This window comes from Pyrus communis, chromosome 7 (assembly GCF_041283825.1).
Source record: "Pyrus communis isolate YQ-2024b chromosome 7, ASM4128382v1, whole genome shotgun sequence".
Taxonomy (NCBI): Eukaryota; Viridiplantae; Streptophyta; class Magnoliopsida; order Rosales; family Rosaceae; genus Pyrus; species Pyrus communis.
The window spans coordinates 28,454,437-28,474,111 of record NC_142571.1 but is presented as its reverse complement, the minus strand read 5'-3'; the positions used below and the strand labels follow the sequence as shown (position 1 = coordinate 28,474,111).

The following is a 19,675-nucleotide window of genomic DNA, read 5'->3' as shown; positions in this document are numbered from 1 at the left end:
AAAATGAGAGTTTTTTTCAATGACATGATGAGATTTGATGTGTAACTAAAAAGTTCCATGTTAATTCTGGAAGAGTCATGATAAAACATTCAACGACAGTTAGTGCAATTTTGTTTTCAAATTATGGACACTTTAATTGCTCTACTTATTAGACCATACCTATGATTGTGCAATACATTCGACTCATATCAAAACATGCGGATTAGGATCCTCTCCTAAGCAAAGGGTAAGGATCATCCTGACCAATCCCATCGGGCCGTTGAAATTTTATCCAACTGCTACAAACAGGGATCCCCTCTAAAATTTATAATAATTGTAGCCGTTGGATAAAATTTCAACGGCCCGATGGGTTTGGTCAGGAGGATCCTCAATAGGGATGGGAAAATACCCATTAGTTATGGATAACCGCGGTTATCCGCCCATTTAAATTTGACGGTTAAGGTTATAGGTAACAGTTTAGATAAATAAATGATTATGGGTATAACTGTTTACCTGTGAAATTTAAATTGGTGGTTATGGGTATTAGCCGCGGTTATAAACGAGTACCCATTTAAACGTTTATTTTAATATATGTAAAACTAAAAAAAAAAAAAAAAAAAAAAAAAAAAAAAAAAAAAAAAAAGGTTTCTAACTAGGTTTAGTATCCCAAGATATATTTGGTTACAAGGGGCCATAATATATATATGCCTCACTTGAGAGAAAAATATAGTGATAGAACGGGCGAATGTTTAATATATGTGATTGAATGTTCTAAAGCATTAGTGTTCGACAGTTTTGTTTTGGAGCTTTGACCAATTCAAGATAATGATTACTTTGAGCATTTAGAAACATGTTATTATTAGATGATGTGTACCTATAAATATATAATTGGCCTCGAGTTTTCAATAAATATTTGACCCCAAAATTATAAATCGATTAAATGGCTTGGATCGATGAACATATGTTTCTAAATAAAAATCCAAATATTTATCAAATTAACCTATTAGCAGACTGATGCATACTTACACACACACACACACACACACATATATATATATATATATATACAAGAATATTAATTAACCTACAACTATGCATGATTCTTGTAATAGATTGACCGTCAAATAATTGGGAGACATCGCATATATTCATAAATAATATTGCCATTAATATAAAAGTACATGTTAAATGTACTTATAACAGTATGTAATAGTTAGAAAGAAGAAAATTATGACAAATTTATTTTTAATTTTCAAGTTGTTAAAAAAATAGGTAGACGGGTAAGAAAAAAAAAAAGTAAACAGGTACGCGGTTATGGGTAAATGGGTATGCGGTTATAGGTATGGTTAATCATTTATAAACAATTATGGGTATGAGTATACCCGTTTATGTAAATACCCAACGGGTAAACGGTTATGTGGGTACAAGCTTAAACGGTTATGGGTAAATATCCGCGGTTACTCGCCTGCCATAATCATTGCCCATCCCTAGCTATAATACTAAGTGTTAAGTTTTCTCTGCATGTCATTGTATCTTTGATACTATAATGTCACCATGATGTCATGTGCCACCAAAGCAATACCAGGTGTTAATTTTTCTCTACATGTCGTTATATCCTTGGCATTGTCACACTGAACGTCACGGTGGCGATATATCCATTTACCATAGAAGTTCCATCAATGCCACTGGATAAAGTGATCTGACCTTTGAAATTTTATCCAACAGTCCACCTGTTTTGAAATTTCATCCAACGGGTCAAAACAGGTGGCCATTAGATGAAATTTCAAATGCTCGAATCATTTGATCCGGTAACCTTAGTGGAAGAGATCCGAAGATGATCTATTCTAGTCAACAACGGTTGTCATTTATGAGATTTAGATCCATAATTTCCTCTGGTAGAGTGGAGATTGTGTTCCATAAGTATCTACATATCTTTTTTTTATTTCTCACACTATTTTCAATTTTTAGCCCTCGGATCAAGTGAATTGAAGAAGATCAATGACAAAAAATTAGCAAGAATGCGTGGAAGGTAAAATAGGTGTGTGAATAGCATTATCAATGATATCTTACATTATTACTAATAAAAGTAAACTCGTCAATCTAATGATTAAAAATGTTTGAATACGAATTTGTGCTCTTTTTTTTTCCTGTTCGATTAGGGTCCACTTTCCAAAATGTTTCCAATTCCAAGAAGAATTTGCAAACTCCATTTGCATCGAGAATTGAATGAAGTTTTCCCGTAAAACTCTTATTTCACTCGATTCATGACTCTCTTAACGTTAGCGTGATTCATTTTGAGCAACGAATACTAACGTAATACATCTTTATAATAAAAATTGAGTGGAAACATGAGTCGGTTTTTACAATAAGAAAAGTATTTCCCCTTTCAAGTTGGCAATATCATGATTTTTATAAAAAGAAAATTACTTCCAAACAACTATTTAATGCTTAAAATTCCCACAATTTGGATTAGATGACAATTCACCAAACCAGCAATGTATGCGATACATCCATGTATTTTAGGACTTTTGAACAAAGTAAGTGGCAGAAGGGATCAGGTGGTCCACAGACCACGATAATCATGCGTGCAGAACTCGACCAAAAAGAGAGAGTGAATGCATAGCCGATCATCATGCCAACTAGATGATTTTTTGCAGAAAACGGACACGTGGGATATACTCAGTCGCCGACGACTGCCAATGATGTCAGTAAAAATCGATCACCGGAGATCGGACGGTTGAGGAATGGGGATCACTCACACTACTTATAGAGGGTGGGGGATCGCTTTCATGTGAGAAAGGTTTGAGTGCAAGACTAGAAGATTTTTCTCATCGATTAAAGTCCACCTGTACGCAAAGAATTAGGTGAAAGTTTAGCGTGGCTGTGGGCCCGTTAGGGCTGTGGGCCTCTATATCCGAAAAAGAACTTGCAAGACACAGGTACATTATCATGTGTTCTATCCTAATCCAATGCTACGATTAGAGCAGTTTAAGCGTGGGAACCCTCCCTCTAGGTAATACATTATGTTATCCACCCAGTTAACAGTAACTGCCTTTTGTATCTCTACCGTTGCACTTCAATAGCCCTGGCAATAGGCAATAGGCAATAGACAATAAAATATTAGTATTTTTTTATATTTATAAAATAATACAAAATAATTTTATTTGTAATTTCGGATTGGAATTTTTAATCGTTCTCGTTGCGTCACGTGTCATTATCTAAAAAGCTATAAAATAATACGAAATCATTTTATTTGTAATTTCGGACCGACAGATTTTTAATCGTTCTCGTTGCGCCACGTGTCATAATCCGAAAAAGACAATTATTGGTGATGGATTTTCGATAAGATTTTTTTTAAAAATTTTTCAATTTTTTTATGTGTAAGGTAGATGATAATGAGAAGGTATTTATAGAAAAGTAAAAATAATTTTTTTTTAAATTTTTCAATTTTTTTTTCTGATTTTTTATAATTTTTTTAAAATTTTTATTCAACTAATTAATCTCTGCCGTTGGATTTAAAAAAAAAAATTGAATTCCAACACTTCAACGGTAACATTTATGATTTTTAAAACTGTTTTTTTATTTTTATTTATAAAGGCTAATAATATCAACCGTTGATCTCAGATCCAACGGTTGATATTAAACAAGGTTTTTTTATTTTTATTACTGTTGCAAATCAGACGGTCCAAAATTTTTTGCTGTTGAGATTGAACGGACCGTGGGAAGCCACGTGGCTTCCCAACGGTAACAATTTTCAATGGGTTACGGGCCCCAATTCCTGAAATCCTGTCGGCCCATACGCTCGCTTGAGGGCCACGCGCTTGACAAAAAAAAAAAAAAAAGTGGCTGACGTCTGGTGACGTCAGCCGTGCGTCATAAAGCCCTCGAGCTCTCAGGCTAGCAACTTATGTCAGGCCCCTCCCTTGGGTTGGACCTGTCCCTTGGGCTGCCACACGGTGGACTTTCTCACTCGGGCTCTACGGCCTTGTTCACCAGCCTTTCCCTCGAGTACCAGCCAACACTGGAACTGCTCTTAGGGATAGACAAATACTCATTGGTTATGGGTAACCGCGATTATCCGCCCATTTAAATTTGACGGTTACGGTTATCGGTAACCGTTTACCCGTGAAATTTAAATGGGCGGTTATGGGTATTACCCGCGATTATAAACGGGTATCCATTTAACCGTTTATTTTAATATATGTAAAACTAAAAAATATATATATAATTAGTTTCTAACTAGGTTTAGTAGCCCGAGATATATTTGGTTATAAGGGCCCATATAATATATATATGCCTCACTTGAGAGAAAAATATAGTTGATAGAACAGACTAATGTTTAATATATGTGATTGAATGTGCTAAAGCATTAGAGTGTTCGACAGTTTTGTTTTGGAGTCTTTTAGGGTTTTGTTTTGTTTTGGAGTCTTATAGTTGACAAAAAGAGTTTCATTAATATGTGGTTTAAATTAACTTCTTCCTTACAAATATGTTATGTGTAAATAAACTAACTTGAAATAGGTCCAATTTTATTGGAAAAAGATCCTCTCCAAATCCACTCAATCAATCAATCTAGGCCCTTGAATTTTGATACAATGGCTACAAACAGGGAACCCCTTTAAAAGTTATAATAACTTTAGCCGTTGGACTAAATTTCAAGAGTCCGAATTAGGTGATTGGGTGGATTTGGTGTAAGAGATCCGGAAAGGATCCATTTCCCAATTTTATGGCCTAACAATTAGATTAGTCCAATTTTTATTTAGGTCCATGAATAGGACTCCATGTGTCAACACTTTTTGTTGTTAGGTTGATACTTTGCATTGTGATTACTATTTTATTCTACTATAGCTATTCAATGGAAAAAGAAAAAAAAAATGAAACGATCGGTACTTTGCTAGCTATTCTCCTTGAATATAATCGCTAAAAAGATAGCGACTTATAGCCAAAAAAGTCGCTATCTTCATACCGATCCTTCCCTTTTCAATTTTTTTTTCAGTTTTTTATTTATTTATTTTTTTTTTTTAATGTTTCTTTTATTTATCTTACCATAACAATAAACTATCATATTCGTGTTTTTCAAAATATATTTTTTCCATGCAAAATATATTATAATTCATTTTTAAACACTTGTAATCAATGATTTAAAACCTAAATTTAAAGATATTTTTCTATTTTCTCACTTTAAGAATCAATAAAAAAATAGTTTCAGGACCTAATAATCGGTAGGATCACATCCAAAGGTTTTGCAATATTTTCCTTAACTCCAGTGCAAAATATTTCTTAAAGCTAAAAATTTCAATTTTTTTTTCACAAAAAACTGTGCTCTATAAGCCAAAGTTAGAGTCATTTTATTCGCACCACATATTTCCTAAAATTAATTTAGGACATTTCCAAAATTTCGAACACCTATAAATCTCTTGGGGGAGGGGGGGCCTCGCTATTAGTTATATTATTTTTCTATTTTTTTTTTCAACTCAGGTACCCTATTAGTCGGCATAAACCCAGATTTCAACTGATCTTTTACAATCTAAACTACCTATAATATAAGTACTTTTACAGTCTAAACTACATGTCATATAAGTACTTGTACAAGCTAAACTACCTATCATATTATAATATTAGTCGGCATAAACTTAGATTTCAACTGATCTTTTATAATCTAAACTACCTATTATATAAGTACTTTTACAATCTGAACTACCTGCCATATAGGTACTTGTACAAGCTAAACTACCTATCATGGTGGAATAAGTAATTTTACATGATTCTAACATTAAGATGTAGTCCTCCATCTTGGTAATGTTAAAAGCCCCCGAAGTTAACACAATCAATGTCAAAAGCCTCTTGAGCAATTACTTACATAAGACAATCAATGTATAATGCTCGCGAATCATGTAGACTAGAATCATGTAACAAATACCATAAAAAATGAAGCTTACTGTTGTAAACGACTCAACGAAAACATGTAAAATTACTTGTAGTTCTCATAGCTTCATGCAAATTCAAATTCAAATTTGGATACTAATTTGTAGGAATCGTGAGGAAAATTCAAAACAAGAGTCGGATAGAATTTTTGATGAAACAACGAGATTTGATGAGTAACTTTTTATTTTTTTAATTTTTAATACAACGATATATTTTACACTAAAAAAGATGAGATTTTTTTTTTAATGACATGATGAGATTTGATGTGTAACTTAAAGTTCCATGTTAATTCTAGAAGTGTCATGATAAAACATTCAACGACAGTCAGTGCAATTTTGTTTTCAAATTATGGACACTTTAATTGCTCTACTTATTAGACCATACCTATGATTGTGCAATACATTAGACTCATATCAAAACATGCAGATCAGGATCCTCTCCTAAGCAAAGGGCGAGGATCCTCCTGACCAATCCCATTGGGTTGTTGAAATTTTATCCAACAGCTACAAACAGGGGTCCCCTCTAAAATTTATAATAATTGTAGTCGTTGGATAAAATTTCAACGGCCCGATGGGTTTGGTCAGGAGGATCCTCACTAGGGATGGGCAAATACCCATTGGTTATGGATAACCGCGGTTATCCGCCCATTTGAATTTGACGGTTACGGTTATGGGTAACAGTTTAGATAAATAAATGATTATGGGTATAACTGTTTACCCGTGAAATTTAAATAGGTGGTTATGAGTATTAGCCACGGTTATAAACGAGTACCCATTTAAACATTTATTTTAATATATGTAAAACTAAAAAAAAAAAAAAAGTTTCTAACTAGGTTTAGTATCCCAAGATATATTTGGTTACAAGGGACCATAATATATATATATATATATATGCCTCACTTGAGAGAAAAATATAGTTGATAGAACGAGCTAATGTTTAATATATGTGATTGAATGTTCTAAAGCATTAGTGTTCGACAATTTTGTTTTGGAGCTTTGACCAATTCAAGATAATAATTACCTTGAGCATTTAGAAACATGTTATTATTAGATGATGCGTACCTCTATATATATATTATATATAATTGGCCTCGAGTTTTCAATAAATATTTGACCCCAAAATTAGAAATCGATTAAATAGCTTGGATCGATGAACATACGTTTCTAAATAAAAATCCAAATATTTATCAAATTAGCCTATTAGCAGACTGATGCATACTTACATATATATATATATATATATATATATATACAAGAATATTAATTAACCTACAACCATGCATGATTCTTGTAATAGATTGACCGTCAAATAATTGGAAGACATCGCATATATTCATAAATAATATTGCCGTTAATATAAAAATACATGTTAAATGTACTTATAACAGTATTTAATAGTTAGAAAGAAGAAAATTATGACAAATTTCTTTTTAATTTTCAAGTTGTTAAAAAAATAGGTAGACGGGTAAGAAAAAAAAAAAGTAAACAGGTACGCGGTTATGGGTAAATGGATATGCGGTTATAGGTATGGTTAATCGTTTATAAACGGTTATGAGTATATGTATACCCGTTTATGTAAATACCCAACGGGTGAACGGTTATGTGAGTAAAAGCTTAAACGGTTATGGTAAATAACCGCGGTTACCCGTCCGCCATAATCATTGCCCATCCCTAACTACGATAATAAGTGTTAAGTTTTCTCCGCATGTCATTGTATCCTTGACACTATAATGTCACCATGATGTCATGTGCCACCAAAACAATACTAGGTGTTAATTTTTCTCTACATGTCGTTATATCCTTGGCATTGTCATACTGAACGTCACGGTGGCAATATATCCATTTACCATAGAAGTTCCTCCCTTGTCTTCTGGACCAATTGGCCAAGACCATCAATGTTTCTTGTTTGGCATTTAAACTACAACAATCGATGGTGAGAGGATTTGAACTAGGATGCAGTGGGACGGGCATACCCATTGTGCCTTGATCAATTGGCCTAACCAATGTATAGGAGGATGTGAATGTTTTCAGTTCACCTAGCCACATATTCTCCTGAAATTTCGAATTTTGAGGATCCATTTGAATGCAATAATGCTTGACCTCAGGATCAAAGGTATGTTCAGTAATATATTACACATCAGTGGTGATAGTCTCGGTTAATTTCAGAAACCTTCAAGAATAATCTCCGAAAGTAAATCTCGTCCAATTATTCGTGCTCAAGTTCAATGTCTTCAAATGCTTCAAAAATGGTTTCTTTCGAATTCAAAAGGTAAAGAGGCAATGGTAGTGAAAAGATAACCACAACCAAAGTTTTAACTCACCTCAAAAACTTCAATTTCAGGATCCCTTCAAGTTGTGCAAAAGCCTAAAAGGCTACTGGCATTGAAACTTTGCCCTCCACCAATCTTCAAAAATCCAGCTCCGTATGAGGTGCTGCCCATGATGAAGCAATTCTGCTTCATATAAATGCCACCCTCGATCAGCAACCACTCATCATGTTTCAAAGACACTTAAGTTAGATGATATAGTAGTCGATTATTCTTCTTCCTGCCGAAACTTCCACAACTGTCAACTGTGAAGATTCAAGTAGCAAATACGAGTTCTATCTCACTCACTCGGCTTCATGGCAAACCTTCTCATCCATAGTTTCACCACAATCGATCATCCTCATCAATCAGAGTCATAATCACCACCACTATCTGAGTTCGTACCATCCTTCACATCCTTCTCCCGCCTATCATCATTCCCGCCTTCTAAATCCTCAAAAGCATTCCCAACACGTTCTCTTCCAACATGCCCCGTCTCATCGTCTTCCCAATCTCTGTAGTAACTAACCAATTCACTATCTATTCTTGCCTTCCTAGGGCTAATCAAAACCAACTCAGCCAATTTCCTTCTCGCCAAACACAAATCATTTGGCTCTATCAACTCACCCTTCTTATAAGCCTCCCTAAGAAACACTGTATGAAGCTTCCCGTGATTCCTCTAGTCGAAATATAGAAAATCCCCTGATGTTGAAGCAGAAAGTCTTTCAACTTATTCGGCAAATTCATCGCCATTCTAAAATGGGCAATCCTCTCCAATGTAATCTTCTTCTCCACTGTCAACGGCCGCAATTCGTGAATCACAGCAACTGTTCTCTTCCCCATCCGCTTCTGCGCCTCAATCGACCTCAAGTCATAACCGGAAACATCCTCATACAGAGACCAATACAGAAATCTCTGCCATTTCCACACCGCAATCCTATAATACTTTCCAATCTTAAACCCGGTTGGAAAGTTCACAATGAACGAAAACCTTATATCCTCGGCATCAATCCCTCTCTCTCTATACTCAATCTCCCTAAGTTTTTCAATTACATAAACAGATAAACTACAATCTTTCTCAACAACCTCAATGTACTTGTTCCTAATTTCCTTAGCATCAAACAATCTAAAGTATTCAGGTTGTTTGAGAATTACCGAGTATTCAAAGTCATCAGGCAGACCAAACTCCGCACTCGCAATCCGGACATGCTAGAGGCTGAGCCGCCCGGTGTTGGACATCATCAGGAGCTTCCTAAGGCGGGTGACGGCGTCGTGGATTTGTGCCACCATGGCCTGCTTCTCCTGCTCAATCTGGAGGTAGGCTTTTCGGGTCAGCCGGCAGTAGAGGATCTGCTGAACCGGGTGCTCATAAATCTCGAAAACGTGGGGGAATTTGAGCACGAAAACGCCGGCCTCATTCTGTTTGAAGCCGAAGCGGCGGGCGAGGAGGTCGAGGCAGGAGACTTGGATGATTTGGTTGGGTTGCGACATGATGAGGTCCTAAAATTTGAGGACTTTTTGGGTCTTTTTTTCGATTTCCATGTACTTGTCGTAGCCGTGGTCGCGGATTCTGCCTTGTTTTTTGGGGATGGAGGTCGACTGCGATTTGGGTTTGGTCGGGGTGAGATTGCAGAGGGGGAATGTGATGGGGTTTAGGGATTTTGACTTGGGGTTGAAGAAATTGGATGAGTAGGTTAAGAATATGCACATTTTTGGTGTTCTGGGGTTTAGGGTTTTGCGTAGGGTTTTTGGGGATGACGATTCGAATGGGGAAACGATCGGTGAGACAAGTTAGTTGGACTCGCGCGGGTGTTAGTGTAAGAAAGTTTGAAATTTTGGAGCAAAATAATAATTATCGGACATTTTAAGGCTTGTGTATGAAACTATGTTACCAATGAATTTGAATGACTGCTTCCGAAAGTTTGGCAACAGTTACCCATTGGGCCAGCAAATTGTTTGGAAACTTTGGGCCTTCATTTGTCTACTAGTTCTCTTCTTTTGACTAGGAAAGTGACTTTCCTTTCCTAAACCCTCCGAGGCCGTGACGTTCCAAACAAATTAAATGTTAGGGCATCTTCAATTGAATGAGGGTTAAAAGGTTCCCTTTAGCCCTATAAGTCAGCAAGAGATTGTATTTTAATGAACAAGTTAGGTCATATTTTATACCATCTCCAATCGAGAGAGCTAAAGGATCATAGGCCAAACATAGCCCTTTGACAAAAAATTATCTCCAACTGAAGGGCCAAAGGGCTATAGACCAAATATAATTTATTATTTTAATTAAATTAATATAGTTAATTAAATTAAACTACCATATTAAAATAAGGTTTTCAGACATATTTTGGGTACCACTTGTCACCAAATGAATAAGCCTCTAGATTTCTTATTTTTATATAATCTCAATAATTTTTTAGATAGGATTTCGAGTAACACGTGTCTCTAACGTGAGTAACTCTCCAAATTTCTTATCTTTATGTAATCTCAATAATTTTAGGATACGATTTCAAGTTACACTTGTCACTAAAGTGAGCAACTCTCCAGATTTCTTATCTTTATGTAATCTTAATAATTTTTCCGATAGGATTTCGAGTGCAACGTGTCGGAATGTAATTGGTTGTGCAAATTTAAGATAAGATTCTTATCTACGTGGCACTTCTTATCTTCAGCTTTCAATGTTGTAGGAATGATGTAGGTATTTATAGGAAACAAAATTAGAATTTTTTTTTTAATTCGTCCAAAAATAAAAAATAAAAAAAAAATCAAATTCCAACGTTAACCTGACGTTAGCTAGCCGTTGCTAGCTGGCGTCATGCTGACGCCAGGTAGCCGTTGGCATTCAAATTGGTTGGGCTGGAAAGCTGGCAAAATGTCAAGCTTGACATTCTGGCACTGGAGGGTTGAGCTGGAGGGCTGGTTGGCTGGAAATTGCCAGCCCGCTGGCCTGATTTGGGGGTTTGGGCCTGATGGGGCCCTTAAGCTCTTTGGCCTAGCCCTCGAATGAAAACGATTTTTGTGTCATTCTAAGCTATTTTTAGCCTTATGACCCTTTGGCCGGGTCGGTTGGAGATGGTCTTACATGTTTTAACTTGTGCACGTGTCAAATGACACTGCATAATAGACCGTTATGTCACGGTGACATCTCAAAGGGTGCAAGTAAATCCTTCCATTTGGATAAGATATATTTTGTTTTTGTTTTTTTTCTTTTTTATTCCTTCTCATTTAGGACTTGGCCAGCCTCTGAGTGAGTCGTGCATAAATCATGATTTATTGTTCCTCTTTAAGTATTTTTTATTTAAAGTTTGGAAAGTTGTTCTAAGACAAAAATATGATACATGTAAAAAAGTTTGTTTTTAACAAGTAAATGTACCATTTCTATTGTTTGTTAAACAAAAATGTTGCCCTAACAATTTCTTGCACGATTCATTAATCCAATACAAAATTAAAAGAAAATGATAGGTTTCTGGTTAACCTATCATTCGTTAAGAACACGTTAACAAGTCGGGTCATTATTTGACAACTCGATAAGATAACAGGTATGACACTAACACAACCTATGTGTCATGTCTATTAGGTATGATAATTTCTTGCATGATCTGTTAACTCGATAGGAAACGATATGACCGTTAATGAATCAAATTGTTATCAAGTCACGTGTTAAAAACAATTAAGACAATAGATTTTACACGACACAACCATTAAGATAACAAATATGACACGAAGATAACACGAACACAACAAACATGACTCGTTTGCCATCGTTTGTCAGGTCTAAAAAATGTATACGAGTATCACTCCTTTTCATAACTAAGGGAAAAAGAGACCCAACGAGATTAGCTTTCAACGTTCAAATTAAACATAAAACTAGCAGCAACATTAAACATCCAAAATCCAAAATATAACCATTAGCAAAAGAAAAGGTTTCTTCCAACAATGTCACAATAATTCTGTATGCTAAATATCGATAACAATTAACAAAACGCAACCAGACCGAGCTGAGGGTACCCCTTTCCCTACAGGTCCACAAAGTCAATACCCGAACCAACGAACTCTGTGTTCTTCCAAGTTCAAAACCACACCAGAAAACCATTTAAGCAATCTACCACACAGAGATTCTCCAAAAGCGGTTCGTTCTTGACTCAAAACCCCTGTTCGCGACACGTCTCAATCTCGAGTTCCTTCACTGTGTATCATCCTAATCTTCTATGGTTTCCCATCTATCATATACTTTCTCCCAAAACGCAAAAAGCAAAAACAAAAGCTAAGCAGGAAGGTATGCATGCATGGGCATGGTCTTCAAAACATTACGCTGCTAGAAGAGTCGATTTTATCCTCTGAATGGTGCAAGATATGAGAGTGCTAACCGTCTCAACCGACTCCATGTTGATTTTGGCCGTAGGAAGGCTGCTAACCAGAATTTGGAATGCAACAGTCAGCAAGCATCCGCCACTGCCATCATAGCCATTGCCTTCAGATTTGACCACTCCGTAGCCAGGCGAGCCACCAGGAAGGATTGCAAACCCTGATGGCAGAAGAGCTACATAGGCAGAATCTCCACCGCGCATCACAACATTTATTGATTCTGTGTCAACCGGTGCATACACTACAAGTGAGCCTGTAGGGTCAGTCCACGTCTCTTGCAATATCAGCATGTTACTGTTAGCATTTGGCGCCTGAAATCAGGAAAAATAACACACACAAAATAAGACAGCTGGTGTATATGGGAAGTAGAAAGAGTAGAAAAGTAACGAGAAGCCACTCACGTTAGCACGAAGAAGAGAAACACCATTGGCATCTCCTTGGCCCTTGCCAATTTGGACAATGCGTTGCATTGGAACACCGCTGGACAGAATGTCCCAGTCCTTCCTGAACTGTTCATCCCGCAAAAACTCAAACACCCTATGCCTTGATACCGGAAGCCAAACAGTTGTTGCGACACTCAACACAATCCCTGGTGGCTCGCCGGGGTCATTCATACTCTTCCGGGCCATAACCCTCACATCTTCACTAACATTTTCAAAGCAAAGTTTGTCCCACTTGCGCACAGACGAGGCAGAAATCCCAGCACAGAAGTTATCCACCATACGCTGTGCAAGCTTTAGCATGCTTTTCTTACCGCTGACATCTATCCCTGTTGAACATACGTATTTGTCAGAATACAGAATATGAAACATCGCGTATTTGTTAGAGAAATGTAATAGAAGGGAGTGGAGTGACCTGAGAGATCTTCATTGGAGTTGGCTGACGAAATGAGGAATGCCAGGCTCTCACCTTGCCTTTGGAGAGTGGCAAGCCATCTCTGCGCCCCAAAGCCCATACCCGAACGCAGTGTTTCCCGGAAGAGGTGGTGGACAATATTCTCATCATATTCAGTGTGCTCAATCCATGTTACCTACAAAAATAAAATGAAGAAAGCCAAAATATTTTAAAAGATAGCTCTTTTAATACCCAAAATTCAGTTTGTATCTTTTATTTTTGGTCAAGAAACTTGATTCATACGTAGAAGATAGCATTGCATAATTAGAAAAGACAAAAAGTACATCCAAAACTAAGCTTTAACCGCTCCCTATTTTATGATCAATCAGGCCAAGCAGCCACCATATGAATTTACCAAAGTGACCCTTTTCGGCTTTCATGCTTAGCTAAGAAAAAAGTGCCCTATTTTGCCAAGTTCAAATGCAAACTAAAAAAAACATTGTCATGTGTATGGATGTGTGTCTGAGAGAGAGAGAGAGAGAGAGAGAGGGCACGATCGGAGAAAGACGATGAGGGTCGAGATAATATCACCTAGAGATGAGTTGACATGAATCGCGTACGGATTATAAACTAAATGTGCAGCAAACAAGTTTGAGGAAAACATAAAGCATAAAAAGTCAAAACTGCGGCTTGTGGAGAAGCGAACGATGTAGTAAAATAGTGCACAGAAAATCAGACTGCATGGAATTCAATATATAACACTATAAAACTGGATCCAGGTCACTCTGTCTCGTGGACGACAAAGAAAACACTGATGACAGAAAGAGAGATAGGAATAGAAGCATCAAATACTTGGTTTATGTTACAAAGATTGAAATTTCCAAGGGTTTTACTTCCACCTGCACATAAGGGTTTATGGATATATTATATTTGAGACGCGGAAACAGATACGACGGTGTTCTCTAGTATTAAACTGGGAGCATTCTTGATTTTCTCATCTCTTAGAGCAGCAGTAAGGTAATTAAATACAGACAATGAGCAACCCTGGCTTCGAAATTCGAAGACTATATATTAAGAACAAGGAAGAAGCATCTTCTTCAGTAAAATACTAATAAAGGGTACCGGTTTCCATGTGAAGTCCTGCGTGCATTACAATAAGAGCAATCTCATCAAAGAGAAAGCAGTTTTGTTGGGTGATATCGAGAGCGTAAATTCTTGGAATTTTACCACCCATAATTTCACCTTGTTGTGTTCTCAACAAACTCGAATTATGTAACTCAACAACCACAGTTATATCGTAGAAGGAAAATATACACAGCAAAGGCCAGCTCAATAATCTTGATTCATAAATAACCATAAGATTGCATGGAAAGTTAGATGTAACAAATAAGGAAATGGCATCGACTATAATTTACCTTGGAGCAATTGTTAGGCATATCTTGCACAACGCATCCAGAAGGAAGCCTCCGGTAGTCCACAAACGGGTTTGTGTTGGGAACTTCTTGATTGATGTCAATGGAAACATCAACCACAGCCCATACACCCTCTGCATGTTGCTTGCAAAAACGGAGGAACTTCAGCGGACGGACAGGGACCATAGGGGATAGCATTTGAAGCTCAGCATACATCTACAGAACAAGATCCTCGTGAGTTCCAAATTTGCATCATTATAAAGAGAAGGTGGATAAGAGTGAAGAGCAAAGAGACACATACCAGTTGAAGAGCACCATTTCTGGTCCCATCGATGCCGTTGGATATCATATCAATGGTGGAGGCTCGAGCGACCAAACACTGAAACATTTCTGCCCATCGATTCTATTCAAAGAAAATAAAATGGTTAACTTGAATTTCAAACACTTAGCTTAAAAAGTTATTCTATTTGTAGGATTATAGTCAAAATTAATCAAGGAACCAAATATATCATCTCAATCTACAAACTCCAATGTTCAAATATTAACGACATCAATATTTATCAATCCTCATGCTAACAGGTAAGTCGAGACAAATAATCAAAAGCTTCTTGAAACAAAGAGTAGGATAGCATACCGCATCCATCAATGTCTCAACGAGAGCCAAGCTGTTTACTATTACGACACAAGTGTCCCTTGTGGCTTCAGTTACAAGGCTGCTAGGTTTCATACCAATGCAAGAAAATGCCTGGTACTCCTCAATGTTCAATATATCTGTCCCATCTGAACTTTTGATCCACAGGGGGCTATCTACCTGAACCATCTTCACCAATTCATCCATAGCTGCCAATGCAAGATCTATGTACATAGATCTCTCAAATGGTACCTCATTCCCCATCATGCCCGACGAGGTCTTAACTGGAGGGATCATAGGGGAAGAGCTTGAAATCCCATCTCCTAAATCAAACCCCATTGGCAACCCAGCGCTCACAGCATTCATACCATCCATCCCATTCCTTCCAACCCCAAGTTCCAAACCGGAGGTTGCATTCAGAATAGAGCCAGGAATGCCCAAGGAGGAGATGGGCAACTTGTTCGCCATGGCACATATCCGGTTCAGTTCTTCCTTCAATCGAGCATTCTCAATCCTAAGCTGGTGTTCATCAAACGATATTTGACCAGGAATGGCCGGGCCACCACAATTGTTGCAAACTGGGTTTGAAATAGCATCCTTCATCACACCATTCTCAGCTATCAGCTTGTCATTCTCTTGCCTGAGAATTATATTCTCGTGGCGTTCGAGTTGTGTCTGATTCAAAATTACCAATTAACATTCCCATCATTCACAAAATCAACCACCAAATCTAACACATTACTAAATTAAATTGCCAACAAACAACAAAGTAGCCAAGTAAGTAATGTGACAATACCTTCATCTGAGTTCTTCTGTTCTGAAACCAGAACTTGACTTGCTTCGACTCTAAGCCGAGACGCCGGCTGAGCTCCGACCTTTGCTTCTCATCCGGATGAGGACACTCTTTGAAAAAACTACACAAAAACAAAACAACAGACAAACAAAACGGACCCCTCTTACAAATCAAGTCCCACAATCCCCAAAAAAACGTACTTTTTTATAAAATTAAGAATTTGAGAAGGAAAAAAACGTACTTTTCAAGTTCTTGGATTTGGTTAGGAGTGTGCCTATGGTACTTCTTCTTCCTCGGCGGTTGGTCGCCTCCGCCGCCCTCCTGATCATCCCCAGATGCGCCCTCAAAGTTATCACTCCCCGACTTGCTCTCGTGCTCATCATCCCTCAGCCTTCCGATGATCCCGGGGTCGAAATTCTCAGCGAAACCAAGTTCACTGTGACCGTCCATCTTCTGCTGCACAAACCAAACACCAACAGGAACAGCATCAACAACAACAGAACAGACGCAAACAAAAACATCATCAATAACATCTAAACCAAAAAACAGAAGAAACAAACAATGGGGTTTTAAGACATGAATCAGGGGGAAAGGTGATTGATTTTTAGAGAGAGAAGACAGCATACAATGGAGAGAGAGAGGGCAGCGGAGGAAGTCTGCATAGGATTGGGGATTGGGGAAGAGAGAAAGTGTGGGTGTGCAATGGTGCCACTAGGCATGAAGGATCGGGCATGTGGAGCAATTTCAGCCACAACTCTTCCTCTCCCACCTCCACTATTTCCACCCCCGCTGCTGCGGATCAAACCTCCCAAACTCATTAAAATTTGTCAAAAAACTGATTGAAAAGATTGAAAATTTGAAACCCCTTGGACTCTACAGACCCTAAAGCTTCTCTGAATTTGTTGACTAATTGACTCTCTCTTTCTCTTTCTCTCTCTCTCTCTCTCTCTCTCTCTAAGCTGGCTCTGCATGTTTTTATAGCCTAGAAAATAGGTAGTCACTATCACTTTCACAAGGGTATGCTGCTAATGAGTTTTTTATTCTATATCATTGACCTTTTACCCAAGCAATTGCCAGATTGAGCTAAAGACTGAAAAAGCAGGAATTGCATTCCAAGTAGAAACAGAAGAAAAAGCCGCTTCCTTTGTCAACGCCCACGCATGACTCTCTCTCTCTCTCTCTCTCTCTCTCTAGAAAATCTGTTTACAGATAAAGGAAAGAAGAGCAACGGGACAAGAAAAGTTAGAAAATCCCTTTATTTTCTGATTCCCAGTTCACACATACACAATCCCCTTTCGTCTCCCATCACTTCCCTTCCTTCCAAAACTATGAGAACAAACCCTAATTGTTTGGCAGGATTGAAATACCTCAATTTTATTTTTTTCAAAAGAAAGGGAAACTGAACTCCCAAAGGGTCTCTAAAATTATGGCAGAAGGAAAAGGAAAAGACAAACAAGCACAAAACTTTGAAGGGAAGAAAGACAAAGCTTATCTTATTCACACTATTATACTTACGACTTTTGGATTACATCATTAACCAAATCCAAGCAAAAAAATAGACTGTGGACCGACCTCTCTCTCCTCCCTCCCTCTCTCTCTCCCCACACCCCCACCCCCCCCACCTCACTCTCCCCACACACCCGCGCCCCCCCCCCCCCACCCCACTCTCCCCACCCCCCCCCCTCTCATATAGACTCGGTGGACCTCCCCTCCCCCCTCTCTCTCTCTCTACAACCTACAAAGTTACTGATAGATGGTTGGATGGCATGCAACCAACCCAGTACGGCGAAAAGGTTTACCTTTTAATTTTGACAGTGGGCAAAGTACTAAAAGCCTCCCTCCGTCTATGTCACACAGTTAACCAGATGTTTCGATGGATTTTCACAACACCCCCACCGTCTCTCCTCTCCCTCTCCCTCCCTCCCTCTCTCTTATCTGTGGAAGAGAAAAGGACAGGCAAATACTACAAAAAAGAGTCAAAACCAATCAAAATCATATAAATTTCACAGAGTGAAAAAATCATGTCTTTTTTCACAAGTAAAACAGATATTAGCTTTTAGCAAAAAAAGATTTTTAAAATTTGGATAACTCCTAACTTGGGATCTTCACACTGAAAATTGATAGAAGTAATATCCGGAATTTGTCTATCTCAATCATTTTAATCATTTCGTGAAAATGTGCGTTAAATGAAAAACAAGATTGAGGGGTTGTTAGACAAAAATTCTCCCAATTTAACATAGATTCTCACATAATAACAAAAATGACTAACGGTAACAAACTCAAATACCATTTCTATAAATTTTCAACGTCAAAAACTAAAATGAAGAGTTACATCGTTTCAAAGAACATTTTGCCAAAGAAGCCACAGATAATTGACCACAAACAACAAAAACCGATAAACAAAAAATAATTAATGGCATTAAACAATGGGAGTTGAAGATTTGCAGCTGACTTACGAGTCTCTTTCTTTCTCCCAGAGAGGAAAAATTAAAATCCAAAAGAGTCAATGGACCCTTTCTTTGTTAAATAAATTTTGTTTGTTCTTTTTCTTCCTTCTCTCTCTAGCTCTACGCCTTGATTGAATCAAAATTTGGCATAAATTTTGCACCTTCCCTTCCCTTCCCTCTCACCTCCTCTCCTCGTCCTTGTTCGTGCACACCATATTTTCTCACTCTAAAACTTTCTCTCTCTGACTGTCACTGAACGCATGTTATTATATAGAGAAGTGAGAGAGAGAGAAAGAGAGGAGAGAGATAGCCAGAAAAGGAAGGGGCGTAGGGGGCCCACATGGTTCGTAAAATCCGCCCAAATCTGCTTTCACGCGCGTGCGGTGCTCTTATTTTTGTGTACTTGCCTTTCGCGGGGTTTTGAGTCGGTGTGTACGCCACATCGTTGTTGATGCGCTTTCTGAGGGTGTTATAGTCATTTGAGAAGATTCCTTAAATCTAAACGCCCACCTAGACTGTAGGGTTTGGTGAACTTTGGCTGCTGTATGACATCACTGCTTTTTTATTACCGGATATAGCTTCTTCATTTACAAAAATACCCTTCATTTTTCAAATATTACAATGTGCATGCATTGTCCAAATCCTTTCAATTTCTTTCACAAAATTACAATTAGTTATGATTTCCATTAGATTATTTTTATAAATTCAAAAATAATATGTACATTCGAATTTATTAAAGTTTGAAGAAAACTATGAACTTGAAATTTTTTAGCAAATACATTGAACTTTCTCTTATCTTTCTATTTTCTCAAATATGAATGGATGCGGTCATAATAAGATATAGAACTTTATTAAAAGGCCGTTACGTAAAAAGAATCACACAGTTGTTTTATTTTTAATTGGTTTCTATTTTACGATAATATATTCACGTGCATATCTAATTGACTTCATCTTCCTTTTTTGTACCTTAATTCTTATCCTACTGCACGT

General features: G+C 37.5%; 1 protein-coding gene and 1 pseudogene across 6 annotated transcripts; both read right to left on the bottom strand.

The window, feature by feature from the left end:
• Nucleotides 1–8,441: 8,441 nt before the first annotated feature.
• On the bottom strand, nucleotides 8,442–9,943 carry LOC137733445 (protein ROOT PRIMORDIUM DEFECTIVE 1 pseudogene; annotated as a pseudogene).
• Nucleotides 9,944–12,082: 2,139 nt separating this feature from the next.
• LOC137735270 (homeobox-leucine zipper protein HDG1) lies at nucleotides 12,083–19,045 on the bottom strand. 6 transcript variants are annotated; one of them, XM_088696945.1, is made up of 9 exons: nucleotides 18,695–19,045; nucleotides 16,480–16,694; nucleotides 16,242–16,359; nucleotides 15,449–16,120; nucleotides 15,116–15,217; nucleotides 14,818–15,030; nucleotides 13,424–13,598; nucleotides 12,970–13,337; nucleotides 12,083–12,879 (listed from the first exon to the last, which is right to left on the bottom strand). In XM_088696945.1, the coding sequence occupies exons 2-9, from the start codon at nucleotides 16,686–16,688 to the stop codon at nucleotides 12,511–12,513; spliced, it is 2,226 nt and encodes a 741-aa protein (XP_088553071.1). In that variant the 5' UTR covers nucleotides 16,689–16,694; nucleotides 18,695–19,045; the 3' UTR covers nucleotides 12,083–12,510. The 6 variants fall into 6 exon arrangements, with proteins under 6 accessions (XP_088553071.1, XP_088553073.1, XP_088553072.1 ...); XM_088696947.1 differs by having other exon boundaries at nucleotides 16,480–16,691; nucleotides 18,695–18,836; XM_088696946.1 differs by lacking the exon at nucleotides 18,695–19,045 and adding an exon at nucleotides 18,038–18,201.
• Nucleotides 19,046–19,675: the final 630 nt, after the last annotated feature.